Genomic DNA, 19,816 nt, shown 5'->3' on the forward strand with positions numbered 1-19,816 from the left:
TCTGTGGGACCCTGATGGCTCCTCCTCCACAGTGAGCACTGCTCCCGCTAGACCAGGCTGCGGGGCCACCTGGTCAGAGTCTTTGCAGATCTCGGGAGAAAGATTTGGAAGCCAAGATGAATCACCCCCTCCTTTAATCAAAGGATGGTCCTTGGGAAGTGCCCGCTCCAACCAGCAGACAGCCGCCCCAGCAGCACAGAGGGTGGCCTCGGCTCCACCGGACCTCAGCTGGCGCAGCTGAGAAGTCACAGCTGTGGGGGTCGCGGGGGAGGGTCACAGTCCTCCCACTGCTCCCCTACTTCTGCTCTGGGCCAGCTCCACCCCACGGTGGAGATCCCTGGACTGATGGTGGTGCCTGCGGGTAACCTAGCTCGGACCCTTCAGTCCCTGAGTGCAGCCTTTGGTGACCTCTGTCAGCCAAGTCCAAGCGTCCTGAAGTCCAGCGCAGGCAGCAATGTTCGGTCACATGGAGAGGAGGCCTCTTGGCATACGTCTCGGCCTCACCAGCCAGCTTGTGTGAGCAGGCCAGGACGTCAGCTGGCGGGAGCCTCGGTCCACATCCAACTGGTGCCATGTCAGGAGCTCGGGACAGCAGGGTCCTGTGCTGTGGCCCTCTGCTTTCACGTGGCAACTGAGACATGCCGCCCACGCGTGAGCCCCCTTCCCATCACGGGGACATGGAGGCCGAGGGGAAGGTCAGCGAGTTCTCCAACCGTCCCTCCTCATGTCATCCACACCTTGTACCGAGGCGCAGTCTGTTCTTACCGAGTAAAACCAAACAAAACAAAAACAAGAAGGAAAGAAAACAACAGTGAGGCATGAACTTGAATTCAGGGTAGGTTTAAGAAGATCGGTTTCCAACAGATGGGTTCACTGCTGTTTACAGAGGTGAGACTGGAGCAGGCGTCCAGTCTACCAGCCGCCTGCGTGGCACCCAGGGCCTCTGTCCCGGGCCTGTGCCCCCCCGTCTCACCTGCCAGGGGGGCACACACAACCAGGAGCCCACTCCTCCACGAGTTTCGGGAAGCCACACATGTCCAGACACAACTTCAGCAAACATCTCCTCATATTCCTCTCCTCCCTGCTCTCCTCCTGCTTCCTTCCTCCTCCGGATTCCCCATCCCCCTGGCCCAGGGCTGCGGGGAGAGGCCCGTCTTCATCGCAGACTCTGCCTTCACCGTGAGCAGAGCTGGCCGGAGAACCCGGTTAGCTCCTGGAGAAGCTCTGCTCCCACTTACTTTCTTGGCTACTTTTCCCCTTTGGAGCAGAAGCCCAGAGCAGCTTGTGGCACCAGTTGAAATTGCTGCAGGATGCCTCTATGAAGACCTGCCCCCACTGCCCTTGGGGGATAGAGAGGTGGAGGGAGGAGGGGGAGGAGAAACAGAACACTTCTCCTTCCTCCTGTCTTCCCTTCCCACGCCCACTCGGGGTACTGCCTGGCCTCGGGGGCAGGACACAGTGGGGACTCAGGTCCTGCCTGGTGGGTGCAGCAGTTCTTGCCCAGGCATCAGGTGTCGGTGTCAGTCAGCTCTGGCTGCTGTAACAAAACACCATAGACTTAGACAACAGCTCTGTATTTCTCACCCGCTGGAGGCTGACAAGTCCAAGATCAGGTGCCGCAGAGTCAGTGTCTGGGGAGGGCCGCTTCCTGGTTGCAGTGGCTGCCTCCTTGCTGTGTGCTTGCGGAGACCTCTCCCTCCCTCCTCTTTTAAAGGCGCTAATCCCAGCAGGAGGGTCCCACCCTCATGACCTCATTAACCCTGATTACCTCCCAGGGGCCCCACCTCCTCATACCATTGTATTTGGGGTTTAGGGCTTGAAGGTAAGACTTTGGGGAGATACCAACAGTCCATAGCAGTGGGATGTCCCCCCAATGTTGTCTGGCCACTGCATTGCTGGAATAGGGTCCTTAGGGCACAGGAGTGGGCGTCAGGATACAGTGTGACAGGATGGGCAACCAGGAGGACGGGCATGGGCGTGCTCTTCATGTGCTGGCCAGTGGCCTGAGAACGGGGCCTCACGTCACTGCCCCGCTTGGCCATTCCCTCTGTGAGACCCTTGGGGGAGGGTTCCCACACCTCCCAGTCTTTGCACATTTATTAAACAATTGCTGTGCCTCTTCCCACTGCTGCAGTTTATGGGTTTGGGGATCCAGAAGCCTGAGCCTCAGCCCGGCTGCAAATCCTGGCGGTTGGGCAGAGCAGGTGCGGGCAGCAGCCTGCAGGCCGCACCTCCTGGTGACTCCCCCATCAGGCTCCAAACCCTGTCCCCCTCACCCAGAGGGTCAGCAGGGGAGTGTGGGGGCCAGCGGCGGGCGGGTGGAGGAATGGGAATGCACAAACCCATCGGGAGAAGGGGCAGCTCCCAGGTCTGACTCCTACACTCGTGGTCAGAGTTTGTGCTCCTGGAAACATGCTTGATTGTGGGTCTTTCTCTCTGGCCTTTGGAAGGGCTCCCCACTTTCGCTTTCCTGCTGCCAGAACATCCTTTCAAGTCCGCGTATCCTAATCTTCAGTCCCCATTTCCCGGTAGGCAGGTGGCCGGTGTTCAGAGCTTCCGAATGTGTGGGCTTGGCTGGGCCCACTCCCCCGTTCCTGTCTTCCCTGGGGAGGGACCCCGGGGGGGAGGGTGTGCACGGGGCCCCTTCCCACCCTCTGACCCTCCTGTTGTGTGTCCTCCACAGCCTGCGATTGCCACCCCGTGGGTGCTGCTGGCAAAACCTGCAACCAAACCACCGGCCAGTGTCCCTGCAAGGATGGCGTGACCGGCATCACCTGCAACCGCTGCGCCAAAGGCTACCAGCAGAGCCGCTCCCCCATCGCCCCCTGCATAAGTACGCGGGCGCCTGCTCCTGGGGGGCTTGGGTGCGGGTGGAGGGCCCTTTCTGGAGGCAGGTCCCGCCATCCAGGAAGTACAGCTCATGGGTGCGATCTCTGCCTCAGTGGGACCCCAGGTGGGACCCCAAGCTGTGGGGTGCTTGCAGAAGCAGCTGGAGTGCAGCAGAGCCAGCCTGTCTGTGGCTGTCTGTCCTGACCAAAAATGAGTTGGGGAAGCAAGCCTGCTCCTACGCCTGGGTCCTGTTTCCATGTGCCACCTTGACCTTGGACCTGGGTGGGTGGGCAGAGCAGGTGGGGGCAGCAGCCTGGAGGTCACACCTCCCTGGTGACTCCCTCAGACCTGGCAAACCCCAGAGCCCCATCTGGCTCCAAACCTTGTCCCTCCCAGCCAGAGGACCTGTACCTAGGCCACCACTGCTGCTGTGGGAATTCCTACACCCCCTGCTCCTGGCCGACACCGCAGAACTTTTGAGGGAAACTGGGAAGGCTCCCATGACCGTTATGAAGGGTGGGAGCAGCCCCGAGGGTCCTGGAGGCCCCATCGGGCCAACCATGACCCCTTAGTTGCTGGAGCTTGGAGAGGAGTGACGAGGTGGCAGGGGGCCTTGGCTCAGCCAGTCTTCATGTTTTACAACTGGTGGGATCACACAGGCGCCGTGAGCAGAGGATTAGCCCTGGTGGAAGTGAGGTCTGGGGCGTGCAGGACGGGCCTGCCCCAGGAAGGAGGGCAGAGGGAGGAGCCGAGCCCAGCCCGCAGGGCGGAGCCTGACCAAGTGTGCTGTCCAGAGCAGGGAGTGTAGCTCATTGGCACACCTGCCAGGAGGTTCCCGCCACCTGGTTAATACTGCTGCAAGGGGTGTGTGTGTTTACCCTTTTTAAATGATTGAAACCAAAACAGAAGAATACTGCTTCTTCCCGTGTGAAAATGACAGGACAGTTCAGTGTCCACAGGGGAAGTTTTATGGGGACCCAGCCGGGCCCGCTGTTCACAGGCGCCTGTGGCAGTTTTTGAACCGTAACCACAGAATCAGGCAGTTACAATATAGACCTGTGACCCGGGAGCCTGAAGTATTATCTAACTGTTTCTACCTGGGCCTCTACAGGAGAGGCCGGCTGGCCTGCTTTAGGGTGTCAGCGTCCTGTGGCCCTTCTGGTCTGTCACAAGGCACCTGGGGTCCTTGGAGTGGTCCCCATGGACCTTTTAGGGAACCCTACACACGCGCGCGTGCCCACGCACACACAGGCACACACACACACACACACAGGCAGGAGCTATGGCGGCTGCACCTCACCTGCCCCAGCTGGGGTGGCCTACACCTTCCAGGACACATCGGGCGGGGTTGGTTCCGGCAGCGCCAAACAGCTTCCAGTGCCAGCCAATGACCCAGCGCCCAGCCTCAGGAAATTGAGTTCAGTGCCCACCGGGGCAGAGCAAGGTGAAATGGTTTCCACAACAGTGTCTACCTGCCAGTGTCCCAGCGTTCAGCAGTCCCTCCATCTACCCAGAAGCTGCAGTGACCACTATTGGAGCGCTGGGCGGAAACCGTGCCGCCATCTGGAGAATGAACACAGGAAACAGTCTTCCTTTTAAAGGAGTCAGGAGCTGTCGGGTTGCTCAGAGGCGGCGGGAACCAACATTCCCACCGCCCAGGGCAGACCCGGCAATGAAGCAGATGTTTCAGACTCAGAGACAGGGACCTGGAAAACGGGGGCTCTCGCTTCCTGATGCTCAGTACCTTGCCCCGTCCTCTCTGAGGCAGGTGATGCCAGGAGAGCTGGCCCATCAGCAGCCTAAAGACCTGGGTCTCCCTCCCGGGGTTCCCATGAGTTCTGCCAAGAGCACCCACTGCAGGCGCCAGACAGTGACCCGAGGACTGCTGTCACAGCTCGGGGAGCCACAGGCCCCTGCGCCCCGGTGCCAGCCCTCAGGCCAGTGTGGCTCCGTGGCCACCGGCATCAGCTCCGTTTGGGGACATGCAGGATTGGCGGGACCATGCGGACGCTCCCTCTGGGGTGTTTCTGCTGGGACCAGGTAGCTCATAGGGACAGAGGGGGGCCTGGTATAAGGTCGGCTTCTTAATGAACTGCTGTGACAGCACTTGTTGCTGCTGATAAAATCCATCAAGCACAAGATTTGCCTCCACGTTGAGGGCTGGCTCCTCTGCCCATTTCTCCCTGAAGGTGTTCCTGCCGTGATGCTCAGGTTTGCCCCCAGCCTGAGTGTCCCCAGGTGCCCAGCTTCAGTCCTAGCTGGTCTAGATCTGGGGGTCCAAGGGAGGTCTTATCCCAACAGTCAGAGTGTAGCCAGAGTCATCAGGGCTCTCGGAGGCCTCTGACTCCTTGTTCACATGGTCACTCCACAGGGCGTCCCTGCCCCTCAGGGACTGTGGTCCCTGGTTTGGCCTCATTTAGAAGGAGGAAGCCTCAGCTGTGATACCTGGTCCATCCTGGGGACCAACTGAACCCCTCCCTTTGCAGAGCAAAGGTGGGAACTGACCGCCCCTCTAGGTGGAAGTGGAGTGACCACAATGAGGCGCACACTTCCACAGACCCCTCTTTCTTCCATGTTGTTGGCCTCTACTACCCACGGAGACAATGCCCTAGCTGGTGAGATGTGCCCATGGGAACCTGGGCAGGGGTGCAGACCCCTTTCTGCACATGTAGGACACCTCCCAGCCGCCTTACGTGCCACCCCTGCCATGGGCACCTCCCGGCCCCCCCATGAGTTGAGGTCAGAGGTGAGCAAGGCCTAGTGAGCCACATGGAGATGAGCAGGGGGCCTGGGGAAGCCCCTGTCTGCCACCTCAAGGGCCCAGCAGAAACACACACACACACACCCCACCCCCTACCGGGCCCTGGCTCAAGGGCGGGTCAGCCCAGCTTCCCTTCTCCTCACTCCCGTCCCTCCTCAGTGTCGAGGAGTGTGGGCATCCCTGCGGGTGGAGGGACAGCTTCCACAGGAGAACAGGCAGGGAGCCTGGGCACCACCCCCCAGCTGCCTCCTCCTCCCCGACCATTCTTTCCTAGAGCTGGGGTGATGGTGGTGGGGGGGTGAGGGAGACACTGGAAACCTGGGAGGGGTCTGTGCTGTGCTCATCCTTCTCTAAGGTCAAAAATAACACCTCTTCACCTCACTTTCCCTTCCTTCCGTCCTGAATCTTGCAGAGATCCCCGTGGCACCGCCCACCACTGCAGCCAGCAGCGTGGAGGAGCCCGAAGGTAGGCTTGCCCCCTCTGCTCGTCTCTTTGGGAGGGGTGGGAGGGGGAGGGGGTTAGAGGGGCCAGAATCATCCGAACCACCATCAGGGCGCTATTTGGCATGAGTGGTACCCGGGCTGGACTGAGGAGGATGGAGCCCCAGGGCATTTTTCTGGGAGCCCCCCCCCGACCCTGCACCCAAGAATAAAAGAGAGGGGTTTATCAGTGCCTGTGGGCCAGCCTCTCTCCAAGCCCAGGATGCTCACAGTGGCTCCTCTTGTTCATCCACCAAGTTAGGAAGCGGCCTGAGCCCAACACCGGGGCCGCGTAACCCCTTCCAGGGCTGCAGAAGGTCCGGGAAGGAGGTGACAGCGCCTTCCTGAGCACCAGAACAGAACAGGGCGCCGCACACAGAAATCGGGGTGGGGACAGGGAGAGAACCACACCGCCACTGTCCCTCTCTTCTCGCTGAACGTGAGCATTTCCTTGGTTGCCAAGGTGGTCACAAACCACAGCAGGGTCAGCAGCCTGGTGACCTGGGTGCCAGCAGAAGTCGCAGGTGTTTTCTCACCCCGTTAGAGTGGGTGCAGATATCCCAGAATGCCATTTAGGTCACTGTTGCTTCAAAATTATGGGAGCTGCCAGGCCTGCTGCTGCCTCCCAACCTGTAACCGCTAATAAAGAAGCGATGCGGTGCGGGGCTGCCCCGTAAACCTCGGGTTTGAACATGTTTGGATAAGTGCATTTTAGTGTACTCATTTCCTTTGTAATGTCGACAAAAGAACGTCCAGCCTAAGAAAAAGTCTGAGAGGAATAGACTTGAGCCAAACTGACGTTTGCCGGGAAGCAAAATCTCCACGGAGTGAGAAAATGCTTCGGAGAATGGCAGTTTTGCAGCTTATTTTATACATTATGATCAAAGGAGGAGGTGTAAGGGGGTTACATGAAGTCCACTGGTGGTAGATTAAAGGGATGGGAGAAAGCAGAGTGGGGAAGGTCTGGAACTGGATACAAAGTAAAATGGAGAGACGCTTCTTTTCATTGCTGGGTGCAGGATAGTTAGCAGTTAGCACTTACAACCCATGGAGAGGGCTTTGGGGGACAAGAGAGTGATATGGTGTCTGGTATGTGGTGTGCCCTGAGGGGTCCGGAAAAGGAGGTTACTCTGACATTTCAAAGGTGTGTTATCACAGATGCAAAAAGACAGACAGGCTCCGCTAAGGTAAAGAGTGACCTTTGTCAGGGAAGCTACAGGCCTGGGATGTAGCCACCTGCCACGACCCGCTTTGAGTTGGGACTTGTATGTTCAGACCTTCCTGTGTGGTTACTTTCGGTCTCTGAGTCTGTAAGGCCCCCCATGCAGGGCCCTGAGTGTGTCCGGATTAGTATGCGGCCCCTTTTCCATCCACAGGAGTCCCATGTATTTTATTTTTGTATTTGGCGATAATACTGTGAGAATGGTTGTCACCAGTCCTCGGCACAAGAGAGGTTATGGGGGCTCTGAGCCAGCGGGATGGGGCGCCACACGGAGAGCAGGCCAGGCTTGTACCCAGCGTCTGGTCCTGGGGTCCCACAGGCCTTTTGTGCACTGGCACTTGGAGTAGGAGTGGGAATGGGTGGCCCATGTGAACATCAGTGTCAGCTCTGGGGACCCCCTTCCTCCTCTCCAGGGAGGTGTGGGGGAGGCTTGCACACCCACGTGGTTGCCTGAATGTCTTAGAATAAAGACTAGACTTGAGTGCTGGCCATACGCTGGGAACTGAGAGAGAACGTTTCAAACTCGCATATGTGCACAGTCAACGCACAGCCCCCAGAGAGGAACGGACAGAGAGCATTTCAGGGGGTTGCCGAGGTCACACCCGGGAAAGCCAGGGACATGGGTCTTGGGAAATTGGGTTGAGTCGTCAGACACCTTTGGTCGAGCTGCAAGGGACACTCACAGGAAAAACTGCAGGAGGAAGCAGCTCGGGGGCCTGGGAGGCGGGAGGCAGGAACCAGCGTGAGGCTGAGGAAGGCATGTCCCATCCAGCTCTGGGCAGTGCAGCTGGGTGAGCCGACACTGCCGCTCGCTGGTCTTGACTCCTGCTTCCGTGGTGTGGCCTCAGCCGCTCAGAGCTCACCTGGCCCAGCTCTTGGGGCTGTGCACACAGCTCAGCCAAGGCCAAGGCAGACCAGCATCTCGCTCTTGCCTCCCGTTTTCCCAGTCCCTGCAGCGGTTTTGGCTTTTTCCCTTGCAAATCAGAAATGGGCAAATGGAACAAAAATAGGGAAAAAGAAAAACGACTCCCAAGATGTCTGTGCCGGCCACAGGAAGCTGGAGTAAAGCAAGCGACAATCTTTGGCCAGACAAGATTCCTGAGCGAGTGCTTGCAGACACATGGAGCATCCTCCTTTGAAAGGCCTTTTCAGTTCTTGGTTAGTTAGTTAACTTTCTGACTCCTTTTGGTTTTGTTACTGTTATTTCTTTTCTTTCTTCCAAACCTTTAAAAAACACGTTTTAAATGAAAGCAAACAGTAAACACACTTTACACAGCACTTTGCTCACAGATGGGCTGAACGAGCAGGTGCGATCCTCATACTTTGACCAGACCCTTCGAACCTTCTCTGGTGATCTGGGGTGCCCAAGATCTGGTGCTCACACCCAAGGACCAGGCCATGCCCGGGCCTCAGGTGCTGGACTCTGGGCCTGCCACGCACGGCTGCCTTGTCTCGGTGGGCGGGATGGTGTGGGCAGGAGGCCAGGGGGCCCCTGGGGAGCGGGCCCGGAGCACAGCACTCCCCAGCCTGTCAGTTCTTGCAGTGTTTGAATAGGGAAGGCTTGTGTGCCAGGCTGCCGGGGAAAAGCTTATTTACTTTTGCCCGTGTAAAGGAGGAGAATTAATAAACCGAGAATTTGTCCTGAAAGCTGATGGACATAACCTCACACTGAACCCACCCCCTGGCAGGGCCAGCTCACGTACGGAATGCTGTCCACTGCTGTCTGAGCGGCCAGAGCCCCGTCATGGGGCAAGAGGCAGGAACGCCATGCCTGTGGGATGTCTGGGCCAGGGCCCAGGAGGGTAGTGGGCTGAGGGGCAGAGAGGGACCACCCATTCCAAACCCACTCATCCTCTGGGCTAAAAGAGGGCGCCACCCTCCCTCGGCCTCCATCAGCTCTGTGTAGTTGTTGATCGCACGTTGTTTGGCTTCGTGGAGGCCACTTGGCTCAGCGGGATGAGTCCCAGTTTGGACCAGGGGCTCTGGGGTTGATTCTCTGCTGGTTGAGAGGCCTTGGACATGCAAAGACTTCTCTTTCCTGCCCCCGGCACCCCAGGTTGAAGTGAGGGGCTTTCTTGCCTTCTTCTCAGGGTAGGAATGGCCTTCTTTCTCCTGGTAAGCTTTCTTCCTCTTCAGAAATGCTTGCTCTGTCTCCTCTGCCTCTGATGGTCAGTCTCTCCTGCAGCCCCGTGCTGAGGTCTCCACGGGCAGAGGCGCTGGTGAATAGTTACGACCTGGCTCGGGTAGAGTCTGACATCTGGCATTTGCCACTTTCCCTGGTGTCAATACTCCTGGTGGCTGGTTGCAGACACCCTATCTGATGCCATGGAACATACAGGTGGGAAGAGATGCATATGACGGGCTCTCGGAGCTCAGGTGAGCTGACTCCACCCAGCACTGCCTGCAGGCTCTCCCGGGAATGGAGTGTAGGCATAGGAACACGAAAATACAGAGGGAGGAAGGGCCGCCTCTCAGCCGGGCGAGAGGCTGTGGTCTTTCACTGGCTTCCTTGGTGCCAAGGGGCACTGCTGTCTCCTGAGTGGAGGCTGGACTTTGGATGGAGGTGCAAGAGTAAGGAGCCAACTCCTGGGACCCCTCCCCGCAGGGTCTTAGTCCTCTCTCTGGGCCTCGTCTCCTCATGGCACTTGCCCTACTGGTATGTGGTGTGGTGCCTTCTGCAACCTGCTTCCATGGCCCTAGTCTCGGGCCAGTCACCTGAGCGTTGTTACACCTGGTGGCCTCTTAGCGCCTCCATTTTTTCATGAAAGAAACTTGGGTTTATAGAGACTTGCAACCTGGAGCAGCTTGGACTGTCCTTGTGTTAAGCTTGTTTTCAAGGACAGGGAATAGGTGATGAGGAGGGAACATGAGCTGGCAAGACTGGGATGCAGCCTTCCCAGGTGCCGGGGGCCGGACGGAAAGGAGAGGACACTGGATGGGAGCAGTGTCAGACTCTACCCGAGCCAGGTCGTAACTATTCACCAGCGCCTCTGCCTGTGGAGACCTCAGCACGGGGCTGCAGGAGAGACTGACCATCAGAGGCAGAGGAGACAGAGCAAGCATTTCTGAAGAGGAAGAAAGCTTACCATGCCCAGTGTCAACCCAGTGGAACCCCCTGGGAAGCAGACACTACAGTGTGTGGAGGTCTCGCACTGCGTTGAGGTGTCTGCGGGCTCCGTGGTGGGAAGGCAGGGTGGCAGCAGGAGGTGCGGCCCGAGGACAGGTGTGCAGGGCCCGCTAAGTGGAAGCTGCTGGTGGCCTCATCACGTCCTTCCCAGCAGCTGAAGTTAGACCCTGAACCCAGCAGAGAGTTGAAGCCTGGAAATGGATTACAGGTCAGATGCTTGACAAGAGACAAAAGGTGGAAGCAGCCCAAACACCCATCAGTGGAAAAGGGGTAAGCCGTGTGGCAGTTTCATGCAATAGAATAATATCCAGTCATTAAAGGAACGGAGTTCTGACACGTGCTAGGACTTGGATGAGCCTCGGAAACATCATGCTGAGTGGAAGAGGCCAGATGCAAAAGGCCACATAGTGCATGGTCCCATTTATATGAAACTAGAGGCCCGGTGCATGAAATTTGTGCACAGGTGGGGGTGGGGTGTCCCTCAGCCTGGCCTGCACCCTCTCCAATTCGGGATCCCTCTCTCAATCCAGGACCACTGGCTCCTAACCACTCACCTGCCTGCCTGCCTAATGCCCCCAACTGCCCTCCCCTCCCAGCCTGGACACCCCCCAACTGCCCTCCCCTGCCAGCCTGGTCGCCCCCCAACTGCCCTCCCCTGCCAGCCTGGTCACCCCCAACTGCCCTCCCCTGCCAGCCTAGTCACCCCAACTGCCCTCCCCTGCTGGCCTGATCGCCCCTAACTGCCTCTGCCTTGGCCCCCACCACCATGGCTTTGTCCAGAAGGAAGATGGCTGGTCAACCCAGTCTAATTAGCATATTACCCTTTTATTAGTATAGATAGATTATATAGGATAGGATTGCTTAAATGGGGCGGGGGGAAGCCTTTTACAGCATGCAGAGATGCTCTTGGCAGACAAAAATACATAACCCCTAAATCTGGACCAGTTATTAAAAAATTGAACTGCTTTCTTACACCTTACATCAAACAGCTGTTGCCCTTAAAACCCTCCTCAGCCCCCACCTTAGGTTCTGCCTTTGCAGTTCACCCAGATTAGGTTCTGATTGGTCAGTTTCTATGCCAGTCAGTGTCAAAAGCTCCGCCTCCTAGGCAGCCATTGGCTCCTCGCAGTTCAACCAGATTTGGTTCTGATTGGTTGGTTTCTATGCCAGTCAGCTTCAAAAGCTCTGCCTCCTAGGCAGCCATTGGCTCCTCTAGGAAATCCAGAATGGCTCCACCTTCAGTCGGCGCCAGCCCTTCAGTCACACCCCTAGTCCGCTACCAGGTGTATCTCTGGCCGCTTTGAGAAGCGGCACCTCAGGTCTGTGCTGGTGGCAATTTTGAATTCTCATCCCTGACCTAACCTTCTTACAGTGTGAGCTCTGTGAAGCCAAGCATTTGTCTTGTTCATTCTTAGTTCACTCAGACTTTACCTGTGTCTATGGCATCCATGCTAGCACTGCATGGTGACTGGTCAAACAGTTGTTTTGGTCATCACAGTCATTGCCTTTTTATATATAGAGATGCCCAGAATAAGCAAATCCAGAGACAGAAATCAGATCTGTGGTTGCCAGAGCCAGGGAGGAAGGAGGCATGGCGAGGGGTGACAGTGCAGGCTTCCCCTGCGGGAGGGAAAAGCTGGGGAACTAGGCAGTGGCGCTATGGTGAATTCACTAATGCCACTGGACTAAAGTGTTTAAAAATGACTCAGATGTCAAGCACTTGTGGTCAGAGCCCAAGGGTGACGTGAATCTGGCTTGTTGCGTTGGGGGAGTGGAGAGCAGTGGCCACGGAGCCTGAGCACTGGGCCTGGGCATGCCTTCCTGCCCCTTTGCTCACTGGAAGACTCTGAGGGCAGGGGGTGTCTCTTAGCTCCTCCTCACCCACCTCCAAGCAGGGATAGCTCAGCCAACACGAGAAATGGCAGGTGTCCTCCGTTGCCCTCCAGGCACACAGGGTGGCCATGGCCTTGTGTTAAGTAGCAGAGGTCTGGCTGCACCGCCTACAGCCTTATTCTCTTTTGGGGGGTCACATGAGCCCCAGGTGAGGGAGCCTCGGTACTCCTGGCATAGGAGCAAGGGGCCTGTGGGTCTGTGGGGGGACTGGGGCTGGAGCTGGGATGGCTGATCGTGCGGAGATCCCAGGCCACTTAGAAGGAGGAGGTCTGTAATGGACTGCGGCCTGGCCTTCAAAGCGTGATGTGAAACAGGATGTTAGGCTGTCCAGGATCTGCTGTTTAGGAAACGACCATCAGCTAATTAGTATCCTGAGAAGAAATTTACCCAGACCCATGATAAAGGAGAAATTGATTCTGGGTAAGGGAAGAATAGATGACTTTTACATGATGCTAGCACTCTTCTCAATTATCAGCCATGGAGTCTTCTCCGCCCTGGAGGAGAAGACTCAGTGGAGGTGGGCGCACCTGGCTATCCCCATTGCACACAGGAGGGAGCAGGCACAGAGAGGTCCGTGCGCACCAGTGCACAGCGCGCCGCTGGGATTCCAGCCGAGGCGCCTGGCCTCCCTCTGTGAGTGGCGTGGACCTCCGTGTCATTCTGTCTCTCAGTAGTTATGCTGGTTGGTCCATGTAGGAGAAGGTTTTACTATTGCTGACTGTGTGGTAACATTCTACCAAGACAAACTCACGTGTTCACAGGGGACCCGAAACCAAGGTAGAGATGGAGGTTAAAAGCCGCGTGTTCTGCAGGTGCCAGGTAAAGAGGCTCTGAGAGTGGTTGGTTGGTGTGTGGGACAGGCATGGCTGAGGCCACAGGGTCTGGGCATGGTGAGCGGTTGGCAAAGCTGTCCTGTTGGTCACAAGGCAGCCAAGCGAGACAGGGCAAATGAGTGAGTGTCTACCAGTAAACCAGCGGGGGAGGGAAGGAGAGGGCTCACGGCGCTCCCTCACACCGGACAGCCCTTGCATGGTGAGAACAAGCCTGCAGAGAATCGCTGGAAATTGCTAAGAATTCTGTAGGGAGGCCATTACAACATTAACATATAAAGGTCGTAACTTTTCTTATCTATCAGCAATAACTAGTTACAAAACAGTGTCATAGCGACCAAAGAGCATGTGGTGGGGTATCTGGCCTGTAGGAAGTGCTCCATGAATGCACATCATTTTTATGATACTGGAAACAAAAGCCCAGTTAGAATAGCAGCGAATCAAATACACAGAATAAATGTAGCAGTAAAAGTACCCAATGGATATTAAAAGAAAAGATAAAGATTTCCCAAGGGACACTAAAGAAGACCAGGAAAAAATGGAAGGTCTTACCATGTCTGGCAGGGGCAAGACTTAAAGTTGCAAAATGTCATTTCTCCTTGAAATAATCTAAGTTTAGCAAAATTCTAGTCAAAAACCCCAATTGGATAGGACATGATTCTTAAATTTAGCTAGAAAAATAAGTGAGTGAGAATAGCCAATAATTTTTTTAAACCAGAGCAATAAAGAGTGGCTTTCCCTACCAAACTTTAAAAATATTATAAACGGGATATTTAAATGAGTGTGATAGTGGCATAGGAATAGACATCACAAAAGCCGAGTGGAGAGTCCAAAAATAGACTCAAATATAAATATAGGAACTTAGTACAGTAAAGCTGTGATTATACATTGGTGAGGAAAAGCATGATCAGTAAATGGTGCTGAGGAAAGTGGCTATTTATTCTTAAATATTAAAATTAGATTTCTACTTGATGCTGTAAACCAACATAAATCCCAATAGATTAAGTGTTTGTATATATTTTAATGAATCCTTAAAGTTCGAGAACAAGCATGTCAGACATGCAGCCCGCCGGCCAAAAGTTTGACATGCATGTAATAAAACATACCAGTATCAATGTAAAATGGGAGTGAGGGAGGCTTTCTAGATATGATACAAAGGTCAGAAGTCATAAAGGGAAAGATTTTAAGTAGATAAAAATAGAAAACTTCTGTATTTCAAAAAACCTCTGTGAGTAACATAAAAGGCAAGCTGAAAGCTGAGAAAAATATTTGTGATATGGATAACTAAAGATTAATATCTTCAATAAATAGAGAGTGTTTAGAATTCAGTAAAAGAGAGCTCCCAAAACAAAAATGGACCGAGAAGATGGACTAGAAATGTAGAGAATTTGTACAAATGGCAATCAGCACCTGAAGTATTACACTCACTAGTAATAAAGAAATAACATTAACAAGAATGCCATTTTTTAAAAAAACAACAACATTAAGTTGACACCATTTAGAAAACAAAAAGTAATTCCCAGTGTTGAGGGGTTGGGGGAAAAAGCACTCACCTACTCGGTGATGGAGGGGTATTTTGGTACCACTTTTATGAAGGGTGGTTTGGCACCATGCGTCAAAATGTACCTCTGATCTCATTTCACTTCTAGGAATGTAGGCGAAGGAAAAAGTGATGTGTATCAAGATTTAGCTGCAAGGTTGCTTACTGCAGCATTATTTATAACAACATAGGAGGAAACAACTAAATGTCTCGCATAGAGTTTTAGTTACTCAGTTATGGGGGGATCCATAAAATTATGTTGTAGGAGAATATTTAAATAGGATATGGAAAGATACAATATATTGCCAAAGTAGATCACACAACAGATTACAAATGGAGGGTCACCTTGGATTGGTGAGAAGACTGGTTTACAGAGTATTTCAAATACACTGTTTTCTTGTGCTCATATATTTTTGTGGTTCTCAACCAGCGGCTGCTTTGCCCCCAAGGGATACTTGGCCACTTCTGGAGACATTTTTGATTGACAGCTGGGAGGAGGGTGCTGCTGGCACCCAGTGGGCAGAGGCCAGGGATGCTGCTAAGTATCCTACAGCACACAGGGCCACCCACTCATAACAAAGAATTGTCCAACCCCAAATGCTAACAGTGCTGAGGTTGAGAAACCCCATAACCTCTACAGGGTAGAACATATGTGTTCTCTCTGAGAGCACTGAGGAGAGAGGCTGCTGTATTCACAGGTAACCGGCTCATTTGTGAGTTACACATCACACGGACACAGATGTAGCTGAAAGGTTAGAAAGCTGTTTTCTCAAATCAGCAAGCAATTTCTGTGTTCGCATAGGAAATGCTGTGTTCACATAGGAAATGCTTGCCAGGTCTCTTCCGTGGTGAAATTTAGCCCAACCTAAAATGAAATTATCCCAAATTCTGAGTTTTACTATAAGTAACTGTACTTTGAATTACTATGATTTACGTAAGTGTTCAACTTTTTATTTCGAGAAATCTCAGAGAAGCAGAGAGAATAGTGGTGGCGGGGACCCATGCCTATCACCTACACTTAACCATTGACATTTTGTCCCATTTGCTTCAACAATTTCTTTTGCTGAGATATTTTAAAAGAAAAGATGACGTATGACATTTTACCCCTACGTCTTTCGGAATGCCATCTCTGAAAATATTCTCCTCAGCTTTTCAGTAGCATCATTACACCTAAGTGGACAATGCTTTAATATCATCTGATCCCAGTCCATCTTTCTTATCCCCCAAGTGTCCTTTAGAGCTGGTTTGCTCAGTACTTTAATTATGGAAGCATTATGCAATAACATGCTTCATAAAGCATTATGTTTAGAAGTACATCTGGGTCCCCAGGCGTGGGCTGCTTTTGAGGATGTGATGCACGTGGGGTGGCGTGTCAAGTGAAACGTGCTGCCCACATGTTATATGTCATCATCATAATCTCATGCTCTGAAAGAAGAGGCAGGGAGCGCCACGTCGAGCCCGAACTTCAGCCCACCCTGTGGTCTTGGAGGTGGAGGGTTGCAAGATCTGTGCTTCCTTCAGGGGACCGGCCCTAGGGGTGGGCACCTCCACAGCAGAGGGACCAGGAAGTCCACAGTGTGGTGGGAGCAGAGGGTGCCGAAGCTCAAAGACAAGTGAGCACCACGGGTCTGAAGCGGGCTTTTTAAATTAATATATATTTTTACTGATTTCAGAGAGGAAGGGGGAGAAAGAAACATAAATGATGAAGGAGAATCATTGATCAGTTGCCTACTGCTTGCCCTCTACTGGGGATTGAGCCCACAACCAGGGCATGTGCCCTTGACCAGAATCAAACCTGGGACCCTTCAGTCCGCAGGCCGATGCTCTATCCACTGAGCCAAACCAGCTAGGGCTGAAGCAGGCTTTCTTGATCCTGGCACTGCCAACAGCAGTGCTGGAGAATTCTTAGTGTTTTTTTTTGGGGGGGGGGGGGGCGTTGGCTGGCTTGTGCACAGCATCTTTGGCCTCCTCCCTCAGCCCAGTCCCCCTCAGAAACCAGAGACTGAGCCCCGAGAATGGGCACCGTGGGTGGGACCCACTCACTCTGCCCTGGCTGGGGACCAGACTGACCCCATGTGGATCAGGTTGGACTGAATGGAGTTGCCATTGTATTTGGCCACTTGTGTCCCGCAGAAATGGCAGTTTCACATGGTCCCGCTTACTGCTTGCTTCCCGTGGCCATGGACCCTGCTCCCCGCAGCCTGCATGAAGCGGGTGCTCCTTCCCTCTTCCTCACTCTGTCTGTCCCTTTCTCTGACTGCCTTTCTCTCTGTGTCCTCATCTCCCTCTGTCGTTCTCCTCCACCCCCCTCCATCACGTCTGTATTCCCTGGCTTTCCCTGCTCTCCTCCCCTCCCCCTTTCTCTTCCCTTTTTTGGGGGCTGCACAAAGGGAAGGGGCAGAGGTCAGGCAGGGCGGGGAGCGCTCAGCTGCCCCCACTGCCCGCCACCCCAGGGAGCACAAAGGAACCATTTGCATTGTGTGTCTCAGGCCCCCATTGTTTCCCTGTGGAGGGGCCTTTGCAGGTGGAGCTGCCACCATCAGAGAGGAGGATAAAGGGATGAGCTGGGAGGCAGAGGAGAGCGGGGGTGGAATATTTAGCCCTTGTTCCCACTGGGGACTCAAGGGGACGGCTGATGGGAATGGACAAGTGACAGGTGTCAGTGAGGGAGAGGATTGGAATCCCCAGGACCCACCCCATGTCACACTCATGTCACAGGGTCCTTGTTGGCAGAGGAGGGGGGACTGCAGGCTGCAGAACAAGGGTGGGGCAGGGTGGATGCAGAGACCCACCCCCATCCCCACCCCCACTCCCAGGGTGGCCCCCAGCCCAAAGCTGGGCCTGACACCTCCCTTGGGGATTCCTGTCGAGATCCTGGCTGGGCACTGGGGGGAGGGTGCATGGAAATGGGCCGTGCCTGGTGCCCTGGCCTGAGGCCCTTTGCACACAGATAGTCCTCTCTCCTGCCCGGATTGGTGGGGGGAACCCCAACAGCCATTGAGTCATGTCCCCAACCCTAGAGGTGGGGGTTGGGCAGCACCTGCAGTGGTCCCTTTGATTTCCTACATACCCTGCAAGACTGAAAATACATTAGTTTGCTCGGGCTGCCATAACAAAGCACCACGGACTGTGTGGCTTAAACAACATGAATTAATTTCTCACAATCTGGAGACTGAAAGCCCAAGTTCAGGGTGCCGGCATGTCGGTTCCAGGGAATGCCCTCTTTCTGGTTGCAGACTGCTCACTTCTTGCTGAGTCCTCAAAGGGCAGGGAGAGAGCTCCCTGGTGTCTCTTCTTTTAAGGGCCCTAATTCCATCCTCAAGGGCTCTATCCTCTTGACCTCATCTAACCCCACTTACCTCCCAAAGGCCCCACCTTCAAATTGAGGGTTAGGGCTTCAATGTAGGCATTTTGATGTGACACAGTTTAGTCCACAGCAAGTAGTAATAGTAACAGTCTTAAACACAGTCACTAAAGAGCATGGATTTTTAGTCTTTTGTTACCCTCCCTCCACCCAATTAAAGTGTCCTACAGGCCACTTGATAGCTTTGGGCTCAGGCTTCTCAATGAAATGAGGGAGTTGGGCTACATGATTCATTTAGTCCCCTTACAGCTCGAATTCCCTGGGTCCAAGCCACCTGGGAGGCCAACTGCTCGCAGGGCCCAGTGGCCACAGGGCCTTGCCTTGGAGGCTCTTTCCGGCTGTGTTGAAGGGACTGTGGGAGATTTGGACCAAGAAGGGTACCCAGACCCAGAGGAGGGAAGGAGAAAAGAATGGATTGGGGACAGTGTCTGCCCATTCGCCAGGTGTCCTCCCTGCTGTGGACATGGACCTTCATGGCCTCAAGGCCTGTCCCCAAGCCCAGCCCTACCTCCTGTTGAACAGGACTCTGCTCTCTGCTGCACTGGCCCTGTGTTCCTAAAGCTATAGGTACAGACACATGACACAAGTCCCTGCTCTGTCCCAAGGTGTGACCACTCAGATTGGGACCTTGTGCCTTGTCCCCGGGCAGAGCCCAGAGCTTTAATTTAGTAAGAGCAGCGGCTCTGCATCTCGGGAGGGGCCGTGCCCTTCCTGCTCCTTCCCTGCAGGTCACTGGGAGGTCAGCGTCTCCCTCGGCAAGATGGTAGCAAGTGTCATTGGACTGCCTTGTGGTCTCTGTTCAAGAGTGAAGTGGACTGTGGGGTTGAGGAAAGGAGAAAGCCCTTTGATTTGTAGAGATTAGAAATGAGCCAGGTCTGAAATGAAGTTATTTTGTGCAGTGAGGTATCTGCAAACCAGTGGTATCCTGGAGCCAGCATGCACCTGCTCACACGGGCTCATGAGAACTGACTGTGGGCATCTCTTCCCAGCTCTGCATTCAGGGCATTGTGCTGGTGGTTTGATATTGGCCATGACAGGAATATTTACACCTTGGAAATTGGCACATGATACAAATTAAGGGTTTTCTTCCTAGAAAGCTGGTTGTTAAATATGTCTCAGCATTTCTCCCAAAAGGCATCCTGGAAGTGGAATTTTGGATTTTGATAGCAGCAGGAAACCTAGAGATAGCTCATGCAATCTGGCTGCCACATTGGACAGATGGGGAGACGAGGTCCAGAGGAGAGCAGTGACTTGCCCTATGGTTGAGGGCAGCATCAATGAAGACCCAGTCTCGCAACTTTGTTAACCATAGGGCCTCAAGCAAGCATCCTTTCAAGTGGTAAGTCCTGGAGAGAAATCAGACCTGGGGACTTGGAAAAGATTCCTCTTACTGAGGAGAGGTTAGAAGTTCATGAATGTTTGGAGGCAGCTGCTTTAGTGAACCTGCCTTGACTTTTTCTTCAAGCCACATTGGATTAGGCTTCCACCCACTGCCATCCTTCTTCACCCTCCCTCCGCCACCCCAATGAGCAGGGCGGGGCACTCCCCGGTTTCCTGGCCAAGCATTCCTTCTGATCCACGAGGTCACCTCCTTCAGCCCCAGTATGGGAAGATGTGCTTTAGCATCTACAATGTCCCTCCAGGCCATGACATCTTTACAGTAGCGTCCATCTTCACCGATGGAGAGACCTCTGAGAAGGTGGTGATCTTTGTAGGCCTGAGAGTCTAGGATTGTCCAAGCTTGGACTTCACCCCGTCTTCTTCCTCTTT

The 19,816-nt window shown here is 54.2% G+C and overlaps 1 protein-coding gene across 2 annotated transcripts in view; it reads left to right on the top strand.

Annotated features, from left to right (window-relative positions):
* The window catches only part of NTN1 (netrin 1), a 181,352-nt gene that overhangs the window by 128,846 nt on the left and 32,690 nt on the right, over positions 1 to 19,816 (top strand). For both annotated transcript variants that reach the window (XM_080677886.1, XM_080677887.1), the window contains exons 4-5: positions 2,684 to 2,833; positions 6,003 to 6,056. In XM_080677886.1, coding sequence (XP_080534012.1) covers positions 2,684 to 2,833; positions 6,003 to 6,056 — 204 coding nt within the window. The remainder of the gene's footprint in view (positions 1 to 2,683; positions 2,834 to 6,002; positions 6,057 to 19,816) is intronic.

The sequence above is a fragment of the Plecotus auritus genome (assembly GCF_963455305.1).
Source record: "Plecotus auritus genome assembly, chromosome: 7".
Lineage (NCBI taxonomy): Eukaryota > Metazoa > Chordata > Mammalia > Chiroptera > Vespertilionidae > Plecotus > Plecotus auritus.